Below are 24,320 nucleotides of genomic sequence, written 5' to 3' on the forward strand. Positions count from 1 at the left end.
TGCAATTATCCCCATGATTAAGCACACAATAAGCGGTCGGAGTAAGAATAGTGAAAGTGCGCTTTCGAGTTTCAGCATCGGAAAGACGTGAAATTCGATAGGTGTACGGGCCAGGCGAAATTCTCGGTATCGATTAAACACGGTGACATCATGGTTTAATCTTCCGCGCCCGACGTCGTCCTCCGTCGTGGCTGGTCCTCGACGCTCGCCGTTTTTCCGACGAGAATCTACGACGAAAAACTTTCTACCGGACGACGACGTCTCGGACGACAACTTTTGTTGAATGGGCCGCGCACACACGCCGGCCCTCGGGGCTCATCGATTCTCCGGCAATTACCCACGGATCGTTGATTAATTGCACACTCGGTCGAGTACACGTATTTAGTGTCGGTAGTGAGATCGGCCGTCCTTGGCCGGCGAGTCTTCAGTGTTCTTCTCTCGTAAAGTTCGGGTGTCGTGTGACCATTCACGTGTGCCGAAACCAACGGAGTGCCGGTCCGTGGCTTTTTAACTAAACAGGGTTTGTTTATGGAAAAAACGGGATGTCGCGGACGGAACCTCGATATTCTACGAGCGAAAGGGAGCTCGGCGACAGGACAGGGGGCTGCTCAGTTTCTTCTAAACACCGTCGAACGCAATGCTGGAAGGAAAAACAGCGCAAGTCAAAACTTCGAAAATTAAAAATTTACGCGTTAATTGAACTGTAGCATATAAGATTTACGTATTTACCGGAAAAAGAAATCGTGAAAACGATATCAATAAGCTCGCGAAAATTATGCAATTTGAAACACTGTTACCATATAGAGTGGTTAGAACTGTCAGCGACAATATCTCGGAAGTGGAAACATGCGACGTTAAACGAACGGTTATTTCCTCGTTAACTTCCTGTGATGTCGTTTATGCACAGTTATTGATCTTTCTACGCTTCTCAGTTGAGTAAAATATATTTGAAATGTTTCGCGACAAAACAAATACATTTTACAATGCAGAGACAAAGAGACATCAAATGTGAATGTAGAATGTAAAAAAGTAAATAGGTGAAAGACGGTTAAGTATGTTGTTACGAATTAAAATATTCGTAATTGAAATTCCCCATTTCTGTATTCGATCGAGTGGCTTTTAAAGGAAGAAACTCGAGCAATATTTTCCTCCCTTTTGCCTCTTACTTTGCAAAAGTTGAACCCTCTGCAGTATGATTACTTTCACAGCTACGTCGATTGTTTGCTCTGATAGAACGAGACAACTTTTGTTATTTATATTTCTTCTTTTACTATCACTCCTCGATTTTGATTACAGGATTCTGATTACAGGTTATGATATCGGTATTTAATGATCTTTGTGTGACCGTTGCGTAATGCAAGCGATGCACTAAAGTTATGCGAACATTTACGATCATGCGAAATCTAATCCGCCAATCGACATCGGGGAGCGGGCTCGGAGGAATATTGTACAATTGGACGAATAAGAACCGTAAAAGTGAACGCAGCGATTTCGTGCATGCTCGCGTGGCAATTGGTCGGTATGCCTGGCTCTTCGCATTCGCAATTTTATCGGGCCGCTTTAATTCCTCCGGTGCTTAATAAACAGGAAACGTCGGCGTACGAAACGCACGAGGCAAACAATTATGAATATTCAATATCATTAACGAGCAAAAGGAAGAGGAGGCGGAACGGTAGAAAGGTTGGGTGGAAAAAGAAGCCGTTCATTATACACGGTAATTAATATTAAATCGACTATTCATCACGGCGACTGGTTCTCGATGAATAATGCGGAAACGAAGGGTGACGATTGGCGGGAAAAATCGAGCTACGCACGACTGTCGCCTCGGGCGCAAAAATAATTAGCGCGCGGAGACGCGATGATTTTTTTTTCTCGAGTCCGCGGACCTCGCCGAATGGGAAGAACAATCGGTAATATTTGTATCGGGAATGCACACGGATGAGACAGGGACTGTTTCTCGTGACCCATTATAGTTGTATCTGTGCCCCGTAGCCATCATTAATAATGTTTCATCCTTTCCGCTTGCGCTCTCTCCCTCTCCCTTCGTCTCTTTTTTTTTCTCTCGTTGGTAAATGTGAACGTTCCCGAATTAGCGCTTCGACAGCCGTTTCAAACGAGAATTAAACGCGCAGGTAATTGGAACATAATTGGAGCCACCTGTTCCATGCAGCCCTGCAAAGGATGTCAACTTCGCGAGTCTACGACGGCGTCGCTACTAGCAAAGAACTTCGTACAATTATTTTCACGCGTGTCTCTATACCTCCTCCCTCTAACGATCCCGCGTTACTTGTAACGACATTCAAAGTTGAGCGTGTTCCGACAACAATAGATAATTCACACTTTAAAGTCGGTCGCTTCTTACGGCGGCTAATAGGATTGCTCTCGGAGAAGGGTTGCTCGGAAAATAAAGACACAGATTTTGCTGGAACAAATGTTTATTTTTTAACACCGCTTATTCGACAAATAATGGTTTTCTACGTAGTATTGTTTCGTGCGATGCTGCTATCGTGTCGATATCATAGGCATTGGTTCATTTCGTTTAACATCGCTTTTGGAATATCAGCAGTATATTCAACCAGAACTTTGCAGTTTCAGCGTCGACGTCTACCAAGATTCTCACGATGGACGGCCGTGTCTTATTCTTCGTCCCTCGACTTGTCTACACGTTCGTCTTCACTTGCCAAACAACCCCAGCGGTAAAGACGCGAGCGCACAGTCTCGGGAACATGGCGGACCGAGTCCGATGCTAGTCCGAAACTACAGTACAAACGGTGTCCCGTAAACAAATTAGCTGGACAAACAAGGAAGCAGCCATTCAGTGACGGTGTAACGTGTGCAACGTATTCACACAGGGCATAAACGTGTGCGCGCGCGATGCCCAGCGACCAAATTTTTTTTCACCCTCGCACGTCTTCCACCCTCGAATCATGGTTGCCGCGTATCGCGGGACAGTACACACGCGCGCGGTATTCGTAATTTCGATATCTCGAATAAACGCATGCCGTCAGATCAAACAAGAGAAACGCGTGCATGGGAAAGAATGCAGCAACACAGGCTGGAGAGGTTGCTTAGAGTACATAGAAAAAGGCACATCGGTTAAACGAGGAGGAACGGGACACAGGGGGTAGTGGAAAAAGAGGCGGAAAAAGAAGAGCGAAATAAAGGGCCGAAGTACAACACACGTTCGTTCATACGGGATTCTTCCGTGCACTCTGCCGCGGCGCACACGCGCGCAGCCGTGGACGCGCGCGTCCACGCACACGCACAGGCGAACGCGCACGCACGTAGCCCACGTATCCGACACACGTGAACGAGACGCACAATCACACACGCATACGTACGGATCGCACAATCACACGCGCATACGTACGGATCGTCGACTTACCTCTTGGCGCAGAAATTCGAGCGGCCAGCCGAACGAAGGCAGAGAAAAGAGGCAGGCGGATGACGACGACGACGGCCACGACGGCGTTGCGTGCGAGAGTGGAGTCGCGACGCCGGGCGTCGGCGTGCGTCGAACGGGCACCGCGCCGCGAAAACAATGGCGTCCCGTGGCGCGGTCCAACGGTAAAGGGTACCGCCTCCGCGAGGCTCCGCCCATCCGGACCGATCCGGCCTGGTCTTGGTCGTCTCGGAGCGTTGTACCGAGGCGCGAACGCCGCTTTAACAGTTACGCCGGTGCGCGCTGTCACTGTCGTTCCTGCACCACTGCCGCCGCTGCCCCAATGCCCCCACTCCAGGCCGGCGGGTTCGACGGGGAACGAGCGGAAGGAATCCGACCACACCGGTCGTGGTGCCGTGGCTCCACCCAGATGCACGCTTAACACGGAAGTCTGGGCAATGGAGGGGGCCCAGGTAGGGTGGGGAGGGGGGACGTAGCTCGTCGCTCTCGAAGCCAGCTCGTCGTCCGACGAATTTACCCGGAGGGGCTACACGGGTGCCTTCGACAGGCTAGCTGGGCCGTGCGACGGAAAGGGACAGCTTAGCGAGAGGGTCATAGGCGGAGAGAGAGAGAGAGAGAAAGAGAACCCGGTCCGATAGAGGGAGAACGTATACAAGGGACGCTAGTAAGGGGTGGGGGTGACGAAATCGTGCGGCAGGCTCTTCGCATGAAGGAAGGCAGACTCTGGTGGTCAATCGGGCGCCGCGCACCGCAGCAGTGACGCGTCACTGCACCCCTGTTTTCGAGTTGCACGTGTTTCTTTCCTCTTGACCGACGCTCTCTCACGTTCGATTCCTCCTTCTCTCGTTTCCTTGGTCAGCTCGACGCGATTACCACCGCTGTACACCGAATAAGCGTGACGCCCGACCGGAAAAACACCGTTCCCCCCCAGTTCTTCGTTGATGGCAAAAGCTGTCGTTTCGCTACCGCGACACCTCCGTTCATTCACGTTACGCGGACGCCAACCGTCAGTCCACCGGGGGGCCTGTACAACCGCATACACGCCGCCGCTTGTGCCCGATATCTGCCCGGCTCTCCTCTGGATTCTCGTAGATCCGAACCGACGACGCTCCAGTGTGAATTCCGTGACGAGCACGCACCGCTCACGTTAAACTGTGCATCCTCAGTGATATCAGTGAGACTCGTTCGCCGGAGATACCCGGTTCCGATCGTCTTGCTCGCGGCAAGTAACCGGCTAACGTCAAGAGAGAGGATCGTTAACTAGCAACCGCTTGCCCGCGCCGAGCTGCAAAAGTGCTGTGAACATCGCGAGGAAGACACGCAGCTGCGGATTGTGCTTTTAGCTGGTGATTGGACCCGGCCTGACCACGGCCATTCTCGACACGGTACGTTCTTTTTCAATCTCCAATCGGACCAAAAATCACGCCCCCGTGGATACAAGTTTCGATTGCTCGGTCTACGGGAGAAAGGATTAGTGTCTACGTCTTGTTTCAGTGATTCGAATCTGCGCCCTTTTCGCGCCCGTTCATACAGAATGTTGCACAGTATACATATACATATACTGGGCACAGGTCGCGCGTTTGGTACCTACAGATATTTCAAAGAATCGAAATGATTGAATCGCCCGCGTTCACCGTTGTTTGCTCGTCGACGGATAGATAGTGCAATCAGATATAAATTACCGAAGTGTAGTTTTGCCAGTTTGCGGCACAGTCGGTCCCGCCGGCAGCAGATCATAATTCTGACCTACTAGATGGACGTAGAACTTTGTCTTTGGAAGTGTCTTTTTTCAGTGTTGTTACATTGTATAATCACGCGGGGACAAAATGATTTGCCATCGGTAACGAATTTTAGTATAATGGAGGATTTAAAAATACCGTCGCATCGGCCTGACGAGAGCTCGAGTGCATATTCACGCTGTCAGGAAGAAGGCACCTATTGTTTGTACATATTGTTCATTGCCCTGTATATTTTTACCATATTATTTACCCTACAATTTTGTTGCTCGATGACTAATTCGACGTGTTCGACGTTTTTAGCTTGTGACGCCTTTGTGTGCTTCGTATTTGAATTTCAGTAACCAGACACGCTCTAGTAAAATTCAGTGGAACCCCTCCCGAATTAACGTTAAAAACGAACAAAATTTAATGTAGGAAGGTTATAAAAATGATAGAATTCCAAGAAGGAAAAAGGTAAATTTCTCGAGAAAAATAAATCCGCGCAAAGTGTATTCGCGCTGTCGTGCAATTTTCTCGTTTCTCGTTGAATCGAATCATATTTTTTTCCGTCGCGAGTCAGAGTATCGTCGGCCACGGGAGACTGTAATGAACCCGGCTAGACGTAATAAGTGGAAAGTCCGGGTAGCTCGACGCTCGGTGACAAATTGTTGCTGCCACAATAGCGCTGTTGACGCTCCAGTATCTCATTGTGATCGCGTGAAAAAAAACGCTGTCAGTGGAAAGTGAATCGCATCGGATTTATTTCGCGGTGGGGCGCGATTAAATAGCGCCGGACCCCAGTTGTGTGCCAACAAAATCCGCCGAGTGTTCTAAGTAACGCCTGTATCGTCGAGATATTCTTTTCGAACAGTTTACCCACAGCTTGAAACGTTCCCGGAAACTGTACAGAAAAGATAGTACCTATTAGAGATTTTGAACGAACGCAGACTTGCAAATCAAGCTGTTCCCCGTCGGTAACATAGTTCACGGGAAGCGGTAACTTTTTGTTAAATTGCAAATGAGATAACACATTGCGTAAGTTCGGCGAAAATAACGTTTGCCTTGCTCGCCTCTCTTTTATTTCGACCGGGAACATGAAAATCGGACGGATCGGTTCTGGGAAATCCACGGCGGTTTCTACATTCCGCCGCTGTTCCGGGCTGATTGGACCTCCGTCGGCGATATTTTCATCTCATTATACTTTCAACATTTCGGAACTGAGGCTGAGCAAGTATATTTCGACCGAATGAAACAAATTTCTCCTTTATGAATAATTTATACGCACCGTCGGCCGAATTAGGGATCGGGAGATTGGAGAGGCCGAGGTACGGCGGGTCACGTCCACGAACACCTGTCCGCTTTTATTATTTTTACGCGGACAGAGAGAGGAAAAGAAACATCGCGCTCATTGAAAGTGATACAATCTCGGAAAATAACAGATGTCCCCTCGTTTCCCGAGTGCTCGGCAAAGAAAGCCTCCGCGAGTACCTCGGGAGATTTCACGGTAAGCCCTTTGTTGTACTTGAACCGCTCGAGGGCGACGAGACGACCGGCGGCGGCCCTCGTACAGAAAATTCACCGATTCGAATTATTTACTAATTCCGTGCACCTTTCCCGTCGTTCTTTCCGTTGAATTACGACGACGAAAACGGAAATTAATCCTCCGGCTCGGATGGCATCGCGAACGGCCGCGCACGCCGAGCAAAGAAATCCCGCGTTCAGCTCGCGGGCAACTCGCTAAAGACGCCGAGATCGAGATTACGAGATCGTTGCACGCGTGTTAAGTGTTGCACTCTTGTACTCGGACGCGTCGAATTAACTACCGACATAGATATTGTTTAGTCTAACGAGTTGTACCGGAATCGAGATCGTATCTCGACGGCTGCCGGCGCGCAAAATCTTGCAGGATCAATCTTCGTTACCCTTCGCCAGCTCAACGGTTGAGAATTATTGTACAGATTCCGTGATTTCATCGGAAAGAATAAAACCTTTTGTTGTGTCTTGAGTTGTTTTCGTTGGTCGAAACTTATCCGAAGATTTGTACGATCGGTATCCTTTAACACATTACCGAAAGGATCGAAGACAACTTCTCATAATTTCTATTCAACACTACTTTTACAAAACAGGCTAAACGACACCTTTTAATAATTTGTAACAAAAGTTATTTCCTATAATATATGTTTCCTTTACACTGCGAATTTTATTCATACATAACGAAAATGAGTAAATTAAATTTATTATTAAAGGCAGAGTAACATTTATTTTCATCGTCCGTTTCTTACAATTGAGACAAACAATGTTTATATTGCCTATAGATCCGCTGTCTAATAATCACTTCCAGACTTCTGCTATAATGATCGCAAAATTAATTCGACGCGTTAAAAAATTGGACGCAAGCTCTATGTTCGTGCATTTTCGATTAGGAAGCGCTGCCCTTAATTGATCGCAAACAAAACAAAACTTGATACATCCGTTTCATACGAGCTGCTAAAAATTGTATAAATGAAGAAACATATTTAAAATGTAATTGAATCTGTATCACGAATTATTAATTTCCTTTTTGCCGCGGAACTATTCGACCAGGACACTGGTTCATTATCTCGTTAAACAAGGCGGTGTTCGACAATGGAAATATTTATTAGTTCGGTAAGGAAGAGATAGCGACAGAACGAGTAACAAGACGATATTATAAATGCGACGGCAAATGGTGGACAAATTGGTAACGATTCAGCTATGTTGCCGGGACATCGTCTAAAGGTTCCTTCTGCTTTTCAACAAAATTCCTCGCGAAGATCCGCCGTTCTTTGTCGCGCAGATGAGTTTCGCATGTTCTCGCCGAGATCAGCGTACAGCTCTCCGTCCACTTCCGCAATCTGCATTCGCCGGTCATTAAATAGCGGAATAGCAATTTCGTCTTTATTTACCGTGCCACGTCGTCCGGAAATCATCAGGCATTAGGTTAATGCACAAAAATCCCGGCGTCTTTAATGATCCCTCTTCGGCAGGTTCTTTGCGCGGCCGCTATTAACGAGGCCGCGGGATCGCAAGATTTCTCGTGGAAACGCTTTTGTCGAAAGGAAAAGTGTTCCCGCGTACCCGCTAATTGCAAATCGACCGTCGAGAATGTCGTTACACTGTTTGCCGTCGCTTTGAGACCGCCGCGTTTATTTTCTTTTTTCTTCCTCTTTTCAAACGTACCCCCTTCCCGGCGGTCGACGAAACGTCGCAACCACGTAATTTTTCGTGTAAAACGCCGCCGGAACGCGATATTAAGTAATTTAATGCGTGACAGCTTCTTCTAACCTCGCCACAGACGACGAAGGAGCCAAGTAATTAGTAAACTTTGCGCGGGTTCGTTTAATTTCTAGGGAGAAGTTTGAACTTCCCGCCTGTTTCAACCGCTGGTCGGTACTGCCCGCGGTATAAGGCGTTTTATTCGATTCAATTGATTCCATCGCGCATTAAATCTCATAACACATTTATTCTCCTTTAATCGAGTTTCTTCTTTCATCAAAGTCTAGAACAACGCGAAATTTTCTACAAGCCCTTCGACGAAGTGTCGTTACTTGTAATATTTTTTTTCTTAAGATCGTCGAAGGGTCACACCGGCAGGCAACTAATCGGAAAGCAATAAACTCGACGCAACGTTCGTGTTACATCGCATTCCTCGGCTACCCTAATAAGCGTTCCTATTAGAGCCGCGTTACGTTAAGTGGTCGCGCGATTTTTTTTTTCACGCGGATACAAAGCGATCGGCGAGATAGTAGCCCGTAATCAGTCGACTCGGTAACACAGCTTGCACATTTTGATCGAGTCGAATCGTTTATGGGGTTCCCTTTCTTTGTCCGCCATCCCCCCCTCGGTCCCCCGTGCTCGCGACGTTGCCCACGACCACGATGAAAGGAGCTAATGATCTACGAACCGGGCCGAATGATAATTAACACTCGTCGTAACTGCGGCGTGATTAACTATGACGAACGAAAGCGACGGTGGAATGTGCGTAGGTGTACCGGCGCAGCGCCGCTGCTGCTGCTGTTGCTGTTGTGAACTCGCCTTCGGTGGTATCTCGATCGCCAAAGAGGGTATTACTGTCGATGTAAACACCAATCTGACCACAAGAATGCCGGCCACGGGAGTTTAAATTACACGGCTGCTCGGGAAAGCTTCTTGCTCGGACCGGAACGAACAATTTCGCGGCGCTCGATCCCCGAACGTGCGCGCTTTTCGAAATCGTCGCCTTCGATATATTCGTCCTCAACAATTTTGAGGCGCGGTCGTCCCAAAATAAATTATTCGACTTCGTTAACGCTACGTTTACTGAAAGCAACTATTTTACATTACTTTGTACAGTAATTGTATATATGATTATACTTTATACAATTATATTGCTACAGTAAGGATAATAATTTCAGTCGGATTCCGAACAACTTTTATTATAATATTCATCCTGAGGAACAAACTTATTGAATAAATTCTTCATAAATGTCACCAACATTCTCTGTTCGACAACGATCTGAATAATTGTGAATGAAAAAATTTAGAACCCTTTATTCCGGTATTAAAAGAATATTAATTAAAATTTATTCGTTCTTTTTTCTGCCATTGCTTCGCAACGTAACACGCAGGTTTTATACGTGCTAATTTTTAGTTTGCATATCTTTTATTTACATCCAATTAGAATTTTATATTTCGTATAAAACTCGCACGTTCTTTGTAGGATTGACATATTTGCAGACCGAATTGGCTTGTCGAACGCTTCCTGTTTTCCACGTCTTAGTGTTTTGGAATTGTTATACTGGAAGATCCGTTTTAAGAATTTTCGCAAAGGAAATGCGTGCTTCGGTGCAATCGATTTTGTGATATAGAATCGCTGACTATGTGTTAGGCCCGATGGCTTCACTATCGAGTAAAATTAAAATTAGCCCGAAGCGATGGAAGGGGGCGACGATTGAAAGAGAGAACGTGAAAAGTATGTTGCGGCAAGAGTTCGCGGGAGAACTCGGAAAACTGTATTTCGCCGGCGACCCTAATTATTTTACAAGTGTTCACAACTGTTTACGGGAGTTTCTGACCGAATTTACCGTTGACCCTCTGTCCACCCTCGCGTACCGTGCACGTATAGTCAGGACCGCGAGGTTCAAGAGTAATGTGTCTCTACTTGCACAGGTCGGCGGACGTGCAAGCACGTAGGGCAAGTTAGCAAATTAGCCTTCGCCTATTTTCCGAGCGTAACGTGGATTTAACATTTAATTATTCGCGTATCAAATGCTAATAGAGGGAATCGTTAAAACGTATGGGGAAAGGGAGCCGGAAAGTTCTTGTTGCTTCTTTTGATCGCGATGGTGTTTCGATGAATTCGTGATCGCGAACGTGGCGGCGTCGAGATGTTGCGTTTCGTCGACGATAAATTCGCGCGGAGATGCGATCAGCCAGGGCCGTAAAAAAAATGGCCAGAAATATACCGGTGACACCGGGGATGTTTATTATTCGTCGTGGCGTTATTTATTTTCTGGGTGCACCTCCGAACATTTGCTTTTGGCGAACCAGTTTCGACGGTGCCAATATTTGTCCCGTTTCGCGCACGATAATCCCCTGAATTATGTTCTTTGAAGCGGCGTCCGTTTGTACGCGTGAAAGGGCGCGTGAAAGAGCGTGCAGAAGTACGCGGGGATCAATCGAGTTTTCATGATTTACACATTGGCTTATGAAATCGCTCGCAACAATATCGAAGTTATTCCGACCGGGGCCGGTTTCGACGTTTCACGCGGAAACATTGATCAGCCTTTACGCGGATCCCGGGCCGACGGCTCGCGAAATTTAACCTTCTATTCCCTTCCAGCGGCGTTTCAAACGCGTGTTTAATGCATTGCCGATTATGAATCCAACAGATTTATTGGACAACATGCTCGTAACATTTCCCGTACATCCTGCGACGTTTTTAATTCATAATGCTTTCACGATTTATGACGGTTGCGCGCGGTCCTTGCGCTCCATCTTGAAGCAACGAACCACGTAGAATGGAGACTCCCGAAGTACGTACGTTAATAATTATTCCGAAAAAAAATGTATTGCTCAGCGTGTTTAACATCGTTCATCGTTTGCGACAATCATTACTTTTAAATCATTCATTAAACGCAACGTATTTTTATTACGAAATACTTAAACAATCTGGCGAGAAAAGTTGCTTGAATTTTATGCTCTCTGTTTTAACTTGAAAAACAGAGTACACCAACATTAATTAATTTATTTGTAGCTACGAGATTGTGGATGTTACGCGCGTGTGTCAGTGACTGTGAATGTATAAGCTAATTTTTCGAAATGGTGGAGGGATAAGCTACTGATTTTATCCGACGGTTGCAAAGACATTGTCGTGTCACTGTTCTCATTCATTCGTTTTATTTATAAGTCTAAGGAAACACGGATCAATTTAAGTGTGAAAAACGGAAATAAACATTTTATTAAGAAGTTACAACGATTAACTTACAACAAGAAATGCTGACATTGTAAGAATGATAGAAACCGGCAACATTGACGTGAAATCATTGCTCGTGCGCGAGTTATTCCTAGTTGTTACCATCGATTATACACGGTGAATTAGGAGTAACGTTCCAAATGTGAGAATCGATTATTCTTTCGTGTTTCACAGACACGGTTATTCTCAGCGCATGATTTTCTTTCGTTACCATTGACAGTCTGGCACCTTCACCTTTCGTGACCTTCGAGTTACATTGTTCCAGTTATCGGTACGCATCGCATCCTCTATTATCGCATCCTCTTTTTAATTAATTAATTCCGACGGGAGTTAGAAACCGTAGGTGTTTCGCAACAACATTCGCCGGCGCTCGTACACGCTTGGCCAACAAATCCATTGTTCGTGAAACTGTGCAAGGTGACGAAATTGTTTTACTATTTTCTTTTTCTTTCTTTTTCTCTGTTTACTCGATGATGAAATGAACCTGTCGCTCGTACCTGCGCGCGTGTCGCGTGGAAATTCTAATAATCAAGCCATTGCACGCGCAAGCACGTGCAAAATTCGAGAAACGAGCGGCCGTGTACCTTTCCTGCGCGCGACAAATTGCGAGAACTCGCTGGAAATCAAGTTCGAGTGAAAGAAATCGCTCAAACGTGACATCCTCCATCAACGTTTAATCCTTCGGTCCACTTGGCACGCAATTCTTGTGCTCGCAGCGTTCGTGTTTCGTCGTAGTCGCGGAAATGAAGTTTTAACGAGGGACGCAGCGTCGGTGGAACACAAAACGTCCGCCAATATGGCGCCGCGCGAGCTGCAAAAACTGAATTCATTGAAACACGGTTAGTAAGATTTATTTCTTCGGTTTCGACAGCGCGAAATATCCAATCCCTGTTTGTTTTAATAAGGCGGTAATGTAATTTTAATTCAAAACATCGAATTCCCCTCTGACGTGCTTCTCTAAAATGGTGGAAATTGTCGCAAACAAGATCAGATACAAATGAAATCCAGATTTGGACCTTAACAATAGAATTGCTGACTCTTATCACTAGAAGGACGGGAACTTGAAGACGGGAAAATGACTGCTTTTCGGCAATATAGGTATAACACACATATATATATATACCGGAAATGAAGGGGGGGGGGGGGCGACAATGATTAATAAACGCATCTATATGTTGTAGAAAAAGTCACAAAATTATAAGAAGCTGTGTCATTATTTACATAATTATTTTTCTAATTGAAATTGAAAAGCTGTCAAAATGACTTGCTTAGGCAATCTACATAGTGTTAAACGTGACTAGAGTATATTATTTTGTAACAATTATGAGTTTGGATTTATATTAATTTTCTATGATTTCTATCATAATGTATGCTTGTGTAAAAAAAATTGTAAAAAAAAGTTAAAATCAAAAGTAAACTAATCATTTTGACCGGTTTTGTACTTTTAGTGTTTATGGAAGCAAAGTCTACTACGTATACCCCCCTCCATAAGTATATGAACAGTTACCACTTTCAATGAATAAATGATGCAAATTAATGCTATAAAACGATGTATGTCGGCAAATCCTATTTCGGATGGTATATTCAGCAACACGTAGTAGTATTAAATAGAGTGATTTAATTATTGGAGTACTTTAAGGAATTATTAGCTTATGTTACATTGCGTACGGTCATTTATCGAAGTTTCCTTATTGCGTATCACTATGAATATTACAAGCTGACAAAATTGATAATTAGAATACCAAAGTTAGTAAAAGAAAGTTTGAAAGTTGTCGATAGAAAGAAAATTTGAACGGTTAATTGTTATTATTAGTTACATGTTAGACACATTATTGGTAAACTATATTCTTTAATAAATATAAAGTAAATAGAAAAATCATAATAATATTCATTAATGATATCGCAACTTTTTTAAATCAATTATCTTAATTAAGAAAATGTTCACATTATTATGGTCGGGAGCGTGTGCCGATGAGCTCTAATTTTTTTGTTTATTTGTTCAATTAAGTTTTGTTTTATCTACTAATTAAAAATGGTCTCGTTCGTAAGGGTAGTTTCTCTTTGTTAGGAGAGAAGGAATGAAATTCGTATAAGTTTAGGAAGCTGTTTCCAAGGACAATAGATCGCGTGAATGAAGCAATTCGTTTTGTATTTAAAGGAAGACACAAGGGACACAATGTATTCGGTTCGAAATAGATGCTCCAAACAGAAGCACGTGCCCCGTTTGATGTGAATACTCATCAACAGTTGCGGAGGAACAGCGAAGAGAGCTTTTGCTTGTAAATCTTATGCATTAGTCTTGCGTCCTTGTTATTTCCCGTTGTCGTAGTCGCGAGATTGCGGTATACATAGTTATAACATATTTATTTCTTAGTCGACTTTAACTCACTCCGTTACTTCATGCTTAAGTCCATTTTGCTACAAAGATAATTATGTATAATAATTACGAATTATATAACAAACGTATACATGAAAGTATCTTTGGCTTTGTACTTGTTATCTTCGTCACGGGAAATTGTCGCGGTCGACTTTGTTGCACGGTTTCTGCGAAAGTCTTTTTACACGGTCGTAATCGAAACTTATCTAAATGCACAACTCGTTTTACATTTCTGATTACTACAGTCTCAAATTCGAATACCGTTTATAATATTTCAGTCGACAATTAAGATCGGCATGTAAGATCTGTGTAAATGGCGTACTTTAGGATTTATTTTGTTAGCAGTAAAAAGTTGTCGATTTTTTAAATTTAAATGCATTTTTATGGTAATTCAATCAGCAAACAGCTTTTTAGAAATGCGTTAACTCACCAACATTTGTCGCGGACAGATTTGTGTAATTTATTCTTTAACTTCAGTTCAAAATAATCTGCATTAGCAGATTTAAAAAAGAAGAAAGTTCCAGTGATACTAACAATATGTCAAAAGTATTCTATGTCGTAAAATGTTAATGCTTTTTTCCTCAGAGTACTTTGGAAATCGACCTAAATGATCTAAATTGATTGTGTCATAAATTGTAGAAACTAGTGTATAGTTTTATATTTTTCATTTTACAACAATTTTCTAGATAATATTTCTACTCTCTTATATTTCGTCTTTCGCGTTTGACTTTTATTGTTCATTTATAAAATCTTGCTCTTTCTTCTCCCCTTACTATTCTTTTGTTGGCGATATGAACATCAAATGATATTTACAATGATGTCCAAATTATATTCAATGGTCACAGTTCAAATTGTTTTCTTCCCATTAGCTAGTTCGTTTATGCGTTCTATAGATACTTGCTACTTTGTAAAAACAAGAAGAGTTCACGCCGCAACCGATAACCAAATGTGTAGTAAATTCTAATACCTACAGTTTCTTACACGGAGTAATGACCATTTTAAATACCAAATTTCAGCATGTAAACCGGCAATAAATAATTGCTTGCAAATATCCTGCGGGAAGGAAAACAGTTTAGTTTATAGCTATTAACCCTTTGCACTCGAAGCCATTTTAACTGGAAATCTGAAGTAATTTTTCTGGCCTTATAGTATTTCCATTTTATATAACCATGTATATTTTATGCATATGTAATTGATTCTCGTCATTCGTGTCGACAGAACATAACCTTAACAATCTCTAAAATGCAAATTCTATTAGTATAAAGATTATTTTGCAACGTGATAGAACAATTTTATGGTGCCTCACAGTCACCACTCGAGTGCAAAGGGTTAAACATGAACAAGTCGAAGTAAGCAACATGATACAAAAACTTAGAAAGTGTCGGCGAATCTAGGCACAGTTAACCCTTTCAGTTCTGTACGAGTGCTGGATATATTCAGCATCCATGCGACGACCAGTATAAATAACAGAATTTTATATCTCTTAATATTACAGCTGGAAGCAACACTTTTTGTTTAAAAAAACACACTGTTTTACCAAACAGTTTTTATTTAACGCTTAGGACAATCTTTATATAAAGGAGGACTGACCATGTGTGAATTTTCGACGCGGCGCGCCTCGTACAGCAAGTGTCATGGCGGTCAGAGCGCTCGTACCGAAAGGGTTAAATTCACCCACGATTTATAGATCACTTAACATCTCTATTTTGGAACCGGTAGATCAGATATGCGTTCCAGCATAGGGACATTAGAGCGAAAACGGTGTTTCATAATACTCGCACGTTCGCGTACTTTACCATTTTCTTCGTATTATTATTTCTATCGATATTAAATAAATATTTGAAGTTTCATTACGGTATCTAATAATCTAATATCTAATATCGATACATATTAATTAATATCACTTTTAAATTGTAATAAAATCGATGACGATCTTACATCCCGTGAAAAGCGTTCCGTGAAAGATACTTTTAGCTTACTAGATTGTTTTTCTGTTTCCAGCATTGTGTTAGCGTGGCCGGAGGTGGCGGCGGAGGTGGAGGTGGTGGCGGTGGGACGGTCGCCGGCAGTCGGCTGAACCTACACCTTCGTTCTTGCGGAGGCAGCGGTGGCGGTACCGGCATCGTCGGAAGTGACAGTGCTTCGGATTACCCGCCAAGCGCTGCTGCGGCAGCGCGGAGCCGGGAGACGGCGGCGGCGCTGCACGCGGCAAGGACCCTGTTGGGCGCGGGGGTGGCCAACCCTTGCTCACCCACCCCCGAACCGCCCTTCTGGAAGATGCCACATAAAGGTTGGTCGAACGAGCTTGTTTGTTTACACTATTCGGTGGAATTCTAGAGTCGCTTTTCTCCCTCTCACGCTTTCACCTCGGCCCTATTCCCTTGAAACTTTACCGTAGCCCTACGCTCGCTGTTTTAAGAGATACCAGTCGGATCGGTTAATAAGAAACAATTATACTATGCACGCAAGTCGGAGAAACTGATCGTCGTTGACTCTTTGCTTTATGTTTAACCTTTTTACTCAGCCGATGATATATCGTTGTTTTCTAGTACAATTGTAATATTGCTGCGTTTCTTATTTATTTATTTTAATGTTTGTACGTTTCACAGCTTGTAAATAACGTTCCCTTCCTCGATGGCTGTTTTATAATTTTACATCTTTCGTTGTTTGCTCAGAGAATGTCGGAAGAGATTTATTCGTACATGGGGTTTTAAACGCACGAGCTACATTTTATAACGGAAGGAAAACGCGTAAACAGGCTGTAATGTTTCGTTTCGCAATTAATTCTCTGTTTAAATGCAATTATTATCATGTATTTTCTAGTTTCTTTATGAGTTCCTCTCTTTTAAATCTCGTAGAGCTCACGTTCTTATAATGGAACATTCGGATTTAGAATTACGTGCGATACTTCTAGCACCAAAAGGAGCAGCTACGTTGTAATGATCTCATCTTACACGATTTATAGTAACTATAAAGTCTCTAGGATAATTGTTGTAATAATTAATAATAATATGGTTGATCAATATATTTATAAAGAGACTGAAAGTATTTTTTCCATTCCTGAAGGCATAGATCTTCAATTAATTTTAAACAAAAATTTTAATTTTAAGAAACTACAGGATCAGTTTTTGCGATAAATTAGTTTTGAAGAAAAAGCTTAAGCAGGTGTTCTGATATTAGATAATTCTAACAGTGTAGTTGCGGAAGGAAACGTAGAGCAAGGGGTTAACACATTAATGAACAAACGGTGCACACGTTTGTATTCAGAATTTGAAGTTAGGACATTTGCTGTATTTTAAAAGATTTAAAAGTTTAGAACAGTATTGCTAATCCTCTGTGGTGAAAATAATCAATCTTTTCTAGGTACTTTTGGATGTAATCTTCCATTAAACTCGATATAAATAGGTAACAAAATAAATTAGCTGTCAGAAAATTAGAATATAGATACGTTCGTAACCCTAGGTCAAAGTGATCCCAAGTTCCGTCATCCGAATGACACTCGATGAGCGTCCTAATGATTCTGAACACAAGCGTTTTTGTACCGTACTCATATGAATGAATCGAGATGCCGCGTTAACATTTTACCACGTGATCTAAAAAAATCTAAACAACTATACAGAGTGTCTCCGAATCTCCACTGCACCTGGAAAGAGATGATTCGTGAAGTCATTTCAAGTAATTTTTTCCTTAGCGAAAATTTTCTCCGCGTCAAAGAGTTATCAAGTCTACGAGCCTATGAATTTCATAGCGACGCGGGACGTGACAGTGGTCGCGAGGGCGTGGCGTCAATCGTACTCGCTCTTCGATTGGTTCGTGTTTTTCGTTAATAACTCGTTAACAAAGCCGCAGCCAACATTTTCGCTAAAGAAAAAAATGATTACTTGAAATCGCCTCAGAATTCATACCGGGCGTAACGAAAGTTTCGAGACACCCTGCAAATGAAACTTGTTACGTAGAGATACAGTTTCGCGACGCGATTTAAGCAGAGTGTTGAATCTGCTTTTTATGCGATCGTTCGTCTCGGTTTTTTGGGACTGCACACTTAGCCTGTTTAAAAAAGAAACGGATAGACAGAATCCACGTGTCGCGTATTTTTTGTCACGTTGTTTTCTCCCGTCGGTGGAAGATTTACGTGCGAGTCCGTTCTATCGACCGCATTCTGCTTGTCGCCGGGAATAGAGATCAGTCTATCTAATAGTTCGCTTATCGTGCGGAACGGTTTCAAAGGAATATGGCTGTTCTATCGAGCATCGCGACGCGATCGCTTGAAATTGCTTTCCTCGGCGGACATCACATGTATCGTTGCGCGTTCAGGCTTTTCACCCTGTAAACAAGTTTCACGCGTAAAATCTATCTTAGGCGCATCTATAATTAACCTGGTTACTCCGCTATATCCATAAATAAAGAGAGAGAAAATTTCAGATAAATCGCGATGGAACTTTAAACGACAAATTACTTTCGAGCGTCGGGGGCCCGGGCATTCCTGCCATTCTGCCCGAAGAAAGAAGGATTTTAAATTACGAGGCTTATGAAACCGATAGGTGGCCGATTATCTGTCATTCGGATACTTTATCTGACGATCCGGTCCTCGTATCTCGACGACTTTGCTAATAGAAGGCCGTTACAATGCGGTCGAACGTCGGTCGCCTTTCGTATTGTCAGCGTTCGTTAGCGTCAACTTCGTACCGTGTATCGTGAAACCCGAGCCACTGGGATTTTTTTTATCGATACAGTCGGGGAACGATGTCTCGAATCTTCGGGATGGATTTCGAGTTGACCGAAGGTTGGCCCGGGAACCTGGTTCCTTGAATCGACTTAAACCTTGACTGGGCGTACAAAGTGCCGACGCGAACCTTGCGCTCGTTCCTCGAACTTCCTTCCCTGTCATTTTAGAATATATGAATATTACGGTGAACACTTCGGTGCAGTTTATAACAGAGAAAAATAACTGTAAAGTAGAAAGTCGTTCGACTAACAAACGCAGGAGTTGTTGGCGCCGTTGCGGTCGTCATTTGAGACAGGAGGAGAAAATTGCTCTTCTCCAAATTTTTATGTTCGGGGACACGCGTCGGTCGTGTAATTCTGAACTATGCGTCAAAATTTATTTATTTTGTAATTATTAGAGTACGAAAGATCTAATCACTTGACTAGTACTTTCAGTGAAATTTCTAGCTTAGGTGTCATTAATTAAATGACAATGATAATAAGATTTCTGGAGTCGATATTTGGCACTTGAAGGGTTAACAGTTGTCGAACTGCTGTGGCCTAAGCAAATGGAAAATATACAAATATATTGAAATTAGTGTCCTTCTTTCCTTTTTATACATGATGTACAGTTTAGAGAAATTTACTAAAATATATAGCACGTTGCGGACTCAATTACCGCATCAAGCAGTTCTATCTGACTAGCACATATTTTTACATAATCCGATTTTTAAAGCTTTATTGAAAACTGTCTATAATCGCTAGACGCGTCAAGCTTAGGAGAAACCCTGTGCAATCATCTTATAACACATTAACGAGAAGTCAAGCTGATAACTTACACGCAATGTTTAGTATTAGTCTCTTTTTGATTAGAAATAACTGCAACAATTTCTTGTACCATGTTAAGTGTTTTAGTTAAAATTTTGAGAAAATTACACGTTTTATATCAACATTTACGTGACGCAACAATTCACCCTTACAACAAATAAAATATTGGAATCAATATTATTGAGTCGCTCGTTGCTAATTCTTTCTCGAACGTTGTCATGTTTTATTATTTTCTCGTGGAAAAAGAAAAATTGATGTTAATTTAAAGAAATTAATAATATATATACTTTTGGAAATATTCGTTACAAGTCTGCCTAGATATTACATTGAAAGGGTTTGAGGTATAAGTCGTGAATCTGTATAAATTTTCGATTCTCGAAAATGGTAAATGCTAACTTTCATACACTTGACTAGTTTCTGTTCGCAGATATTGTAAAATGTATGATTGCTTTCTGTCGGTATTGTAAACTGTATCTCCATGTACAGTTATCAATAAAATGTATCGTCTAAAATATTTTGAAAGTTTTAGAGGGTTGGTAACTTATAATAAAGAAATTTGTTCGGTGCATTAAATATAAAAGTTGAATTTTGAATACAGAAATCATGTCCGCAGATCACTGTGCAATGTAACAATAAAGGTGCAATGCTGTAATTAAAAATCAATGAATTGCTAAGTAGATTATGCTATATACAGTACTTATTATACCTTAAATATTGAGAATTTAAACAAAAGTATGCATAATTTAATTTGAAAATTCAATTTAATCAAGAATTTGTAATAATTCAAAAAATTTTAATTACTAATTTTATGTTTTGGAAAATCATATAAAAACTTGGACATTTGTGTGTAGACTGTGGATTTTGTGCATCTATGATAAAAATAGGTTGATGAAATTTAAAACGGTACAGAGATTCAAATAATTTCAGATTATACGTTAATAGCAATCTACTTTGTTATTTTTAAAATTATTAAACAACCAACGAAATTTTGATCTGGTTCCCATCTATTGTAGATTATGATAGACTTGGAATGTTTATTCGAGTGATGGATAAAAGACTGAGGAATAAAATTTTATTTTGCGCTGTCGAATAAATATATAATCAAATAAAAATGTATCCGAATAAGAAGTCGTTCAATTTCATAATTCTATAAGTATTTGAAATTGATCTGATCCTGAATGTATTCCTAAAAGTCTATTTTTATAAAATTACGTCAAACAAAAATACAGTCTTCAATTATTCGCGTTATTATTGGGATAATTTTACAACCTCTATTTAAGTAATTTCTAATAAGTTCGAAGAAATTCGAATAAATAGATAAGACAATTTATGACAAAAAAGGAATATGAATACTTTCTATTTGAATAGAACATGCGACCAAGAAGTATTTATTTGGATAATCATCTACGAGAAATACTTATTCGTAACAATGCGAATAATTCCCAATTCTGCTTTTATTTTGCATAAAGATCTGTAGTGTATTCATCAGAGTAGTCCGACTTTTGTTGAAAATTCTCGGTTCCGACCACACTGTAGAACGGAATGTGACGGAAACTCGGTGCACGGTCGTTCTCTAAATAAGCGGAAGTGCGCAGCCTTTCTAAACGCGTCTCAATTTACATCTTGTTACTTTCGCGTTAGCGTGCCTCGCCGGGATGATAGGTGGTGGCTCGGCTCGCGTCGTAGCCTTCGGCTAAATTTGTGACCTTCGCGACGAGTTATACGAGGGTCAAGCAAATACGTGTACGCTTATGGGCTTAGGTGGGGCTCGCGGTTACCCCCGGGGTTAGCCGGCAACCCGACACGCCTTTCCTTGGCTTCTGTCGGGCCAACAGCCCCTTCTTTACCGGAGCCTCAACGTCGAAGGGTGGCGCCTTCTACCCCAAACACTCTCCGCCGCGCCGATTCGACAACGCGCGTGATCCCCAGGCTACGACACAATCGTTGTATTCCTCCGGGTCGGTCGTTCGGTTTAATAAGCGAGCATCTACACCGCCAATTTGTCTTTCCTTTGTGGGCCGTTTTATTGCCGATCCGCGTATACAGGGTGCACCTATAGTGCACATATACGCTCTCGTTAACATATATTCGTCCGCAAGATGAAAATTCATAATTTTGCAAACAATCACAAATAGTCTAACGACGAAAATTCATCATTTGTATATTGCAGATAATGATTGATTTTTCTTTTTTTAATTCTAAATAAATTGCTACAGACGGTGTCAAAAAATGTCGGATTTTGTGAATGGCGAAAAATTGCCGGACGAATATGTGTTAATATTCGGAAACTCTTCAGAATGCAATAACTCTTTTAGTTATTGCGTTTTGATCTCTTTTTAACACAATAGAAGGATCAGTCAACTCAGACCGCAACTATAATACTTTTTTAAAATTTTGCTCGGAGTAACAGAAAGGAATTAACTTTTTTATCCGAGTCTTTAATATAACCTTAAAGGAAAAATATTATAGTCAATTTTCTCTCATTATTCATTAGTTTATAAACAAAAATGAACAATTTGGGAAGAAGAGATACGATTATTCGAGCTCTCATTATTCCTTAGTTTATAAACAAAAGTGAACAATTTGGGAAGAAGGGATACGATTATTCGAGCTTCGTGGTACGTTTTTATAGTTGTATCTTTTTTTCCAAATCATCCATTTTTTTACAAGTTGGGGGACAATTGGAGAAAAATTAGTGTACTTCTTTTCTCCAAGATGTTCCAGAATTTTTGATACACCCTATTTACACTGCTGTCTCGCGGATCGAATTAATTCCGATCACATTGGTTACTGATCCTACGAGACGATATGCAAACTCTCAAGAATTCGTCGGAATTCATGTTCCAGTATATCGTCTGTATATCGAAACTTCTTCACTTCAAAACATACCAACGCAATTTGTTGGCTAATTTTGCAATTCTGTAATGCGACACGTGGCCTATTTCGAAACTGTCTAAATATTTACACTCTCGACATTTTTCTCCATGATCACTGGACTGCCGATTTTATACATTTGTAGCAATAATGAGTAGATGAAATATAAATTTCTGAAGACATTAATAGAATTTAATAATGCATTATTTTCGATATTATATTAGTTTCTACTTTCCATAACTGACTTGAACTATTTCTATTTTGTGAAATAGTAGTGATTATCGCTATGGGGGCACATAACAAAATGTTCTCCCGGGTTCTCTTCTATTCGCCAACTACTCCCGTGTCGTTACAATCAAAATACCTAAACATTGCCAATATTCGAAACTCGGAATAATACCATTACCAACATTAATACATGTGACTATTATTGTTAATAAATTAAGTGTTGAGTTCCACGTGAGATTCGATATACGAGTCAACGAATTCGTGAACGCTACATCTGTACATAAGAGATTTTGAAATTAAACATTCTCTTCGAAAGATTTAATTGGAAATGTTTGTAAATTTATTTCCGACTATATTGCAACTTTATAAAAATTTTATTATCTTGAGTACATATTTTCTGATTGTTTGTTTCGAAAAGATTATGGGTGTTCATAATGTTCATAGTTAACCCTTAATCACCTGTTCCTGTAAGAAATACAGAATCAGATTTTTCAAATTAATATATTCTTTTTATAATTTAAATACATTAATATAAAGCTGTAATTACATTATTCTACGATATACAGAATGTCCTAAAAATGTCTAACAATCCGGACATGCGGGATACCTAAAGTTATTTGAAGCAACTTTTTCCTTTGCAAAAATTTTCTCCGAGGCATTGTTAACGAGTTATTAACGAAAAACATTGACTAGTGGGAGGTGTGCTCGGCTGACGCGAGGCGGACGAGCCAACGAGCGGACGACGCCCAGTTCCGCTTATTGGTTCAGCCACCTCGTATATACTCGTCTCCCATCGGGCCATGTATTCTGTTAATAATTCGTTAACGATAGGTCGGAGAAAACTATTGTAAAGGATAAAGCTGCTTAAAATGACCTCAGAAACCCTACATTTCCATATTATTATATATTTTTGAGACACCCTGTATATTAACACATTATTTGAACTCAACTAGCGTTCTTTATACAATCATGGCATTGACATTTTAACATAGTGAAAGTAGCAGCAATGCATCTAATTTCTACATCTGATCATACACATTTAAATTAAATTCGATTATATAAAAGCAAAAAAGAACAATAATCGAAGTCCAAACAGAAGCATCTCCAAAATTTCAACCCTGTTACATTGCCACACTTTCCATTAGAGTTCACAAGGGAACAGAAGGGAAGATTTTCATAGTATATTATAAAACTTCTTTGCAAGGCCTGTTAATTGATCGTTTATACAATAAAAAATACAAAAGCGTTTTTGTTATATAGAAAAATATCACGATACAAACTATTTACATTACTGTAAACTCGCGATAGACTGCTAAACAAAGCATAACCAAAAAATGAAATTTGATAGAATAGATTGGTATGGGGGTAATATCAAAGAAAAATTTTTAGAACCTTTTTTATAGTACAATTCCAAAATTGTTTAATCTTTAGGATGACTTGAACTACATTTCTACAAACAATTTCTATAAAAAAAAATTTTACATATGTATACATTTTTAAAGTTTTGTTGTAGATTCAGGTAAATAAGTTCAAAGCCGGATGCTTTTAATTTCTTGCCATTTCAAGCGATAGAAACATTAAAAAGAAGAAACAAGTTTCTCTACAATCTAAAAAATAAAAGAATTCAAGTTCTTTAGTACAGTTTGAAAAAAGTTGTTCCGTTTTAAAAGTTTTCCGAACATTAAGGGATGTCATTGTACGTCTTCGAGCAATTTA

At 41.1% G+C, this 24,320-nt stretch overlaps 1 protein-coding gene across 1 annotated transcript in view; it reads left to right on the forward strand.

The window, feature by feature from the left end:
- Window positions 1–24,320, forward strand: part of Toy (paired box 6 protein twin of eyeless) — an 87,666-nt gene that overhangs the window by 11,481 nt on the left and 51,865 nt on the right. Inside the window, exon 3 of the mRNA XM_078196031.1 lies at window positions 15,972–16,260. Within this exon, the coding sequence (XP_078052157.1) occupies window positions 15,972–16,260 (289 nt within the window). The remainder of the gene's footprint in view (window positions 1–15,971; window positions 16,261–24,320) is intronic.

Source organism: Augochlora pura, chromosome 2 (assembly GCF_028453695.1).
Source record: "Augochlora pura isolate Apur16 chromosome 2, APUR_v2.2.1, whole genome shotgun sequence".
Lineage (NCBI taxonomy): Eukaryota > Metazoa > Arthropoda > Insecta > Hymenoptera > Halictidae > Augochlora > Augochlora pura.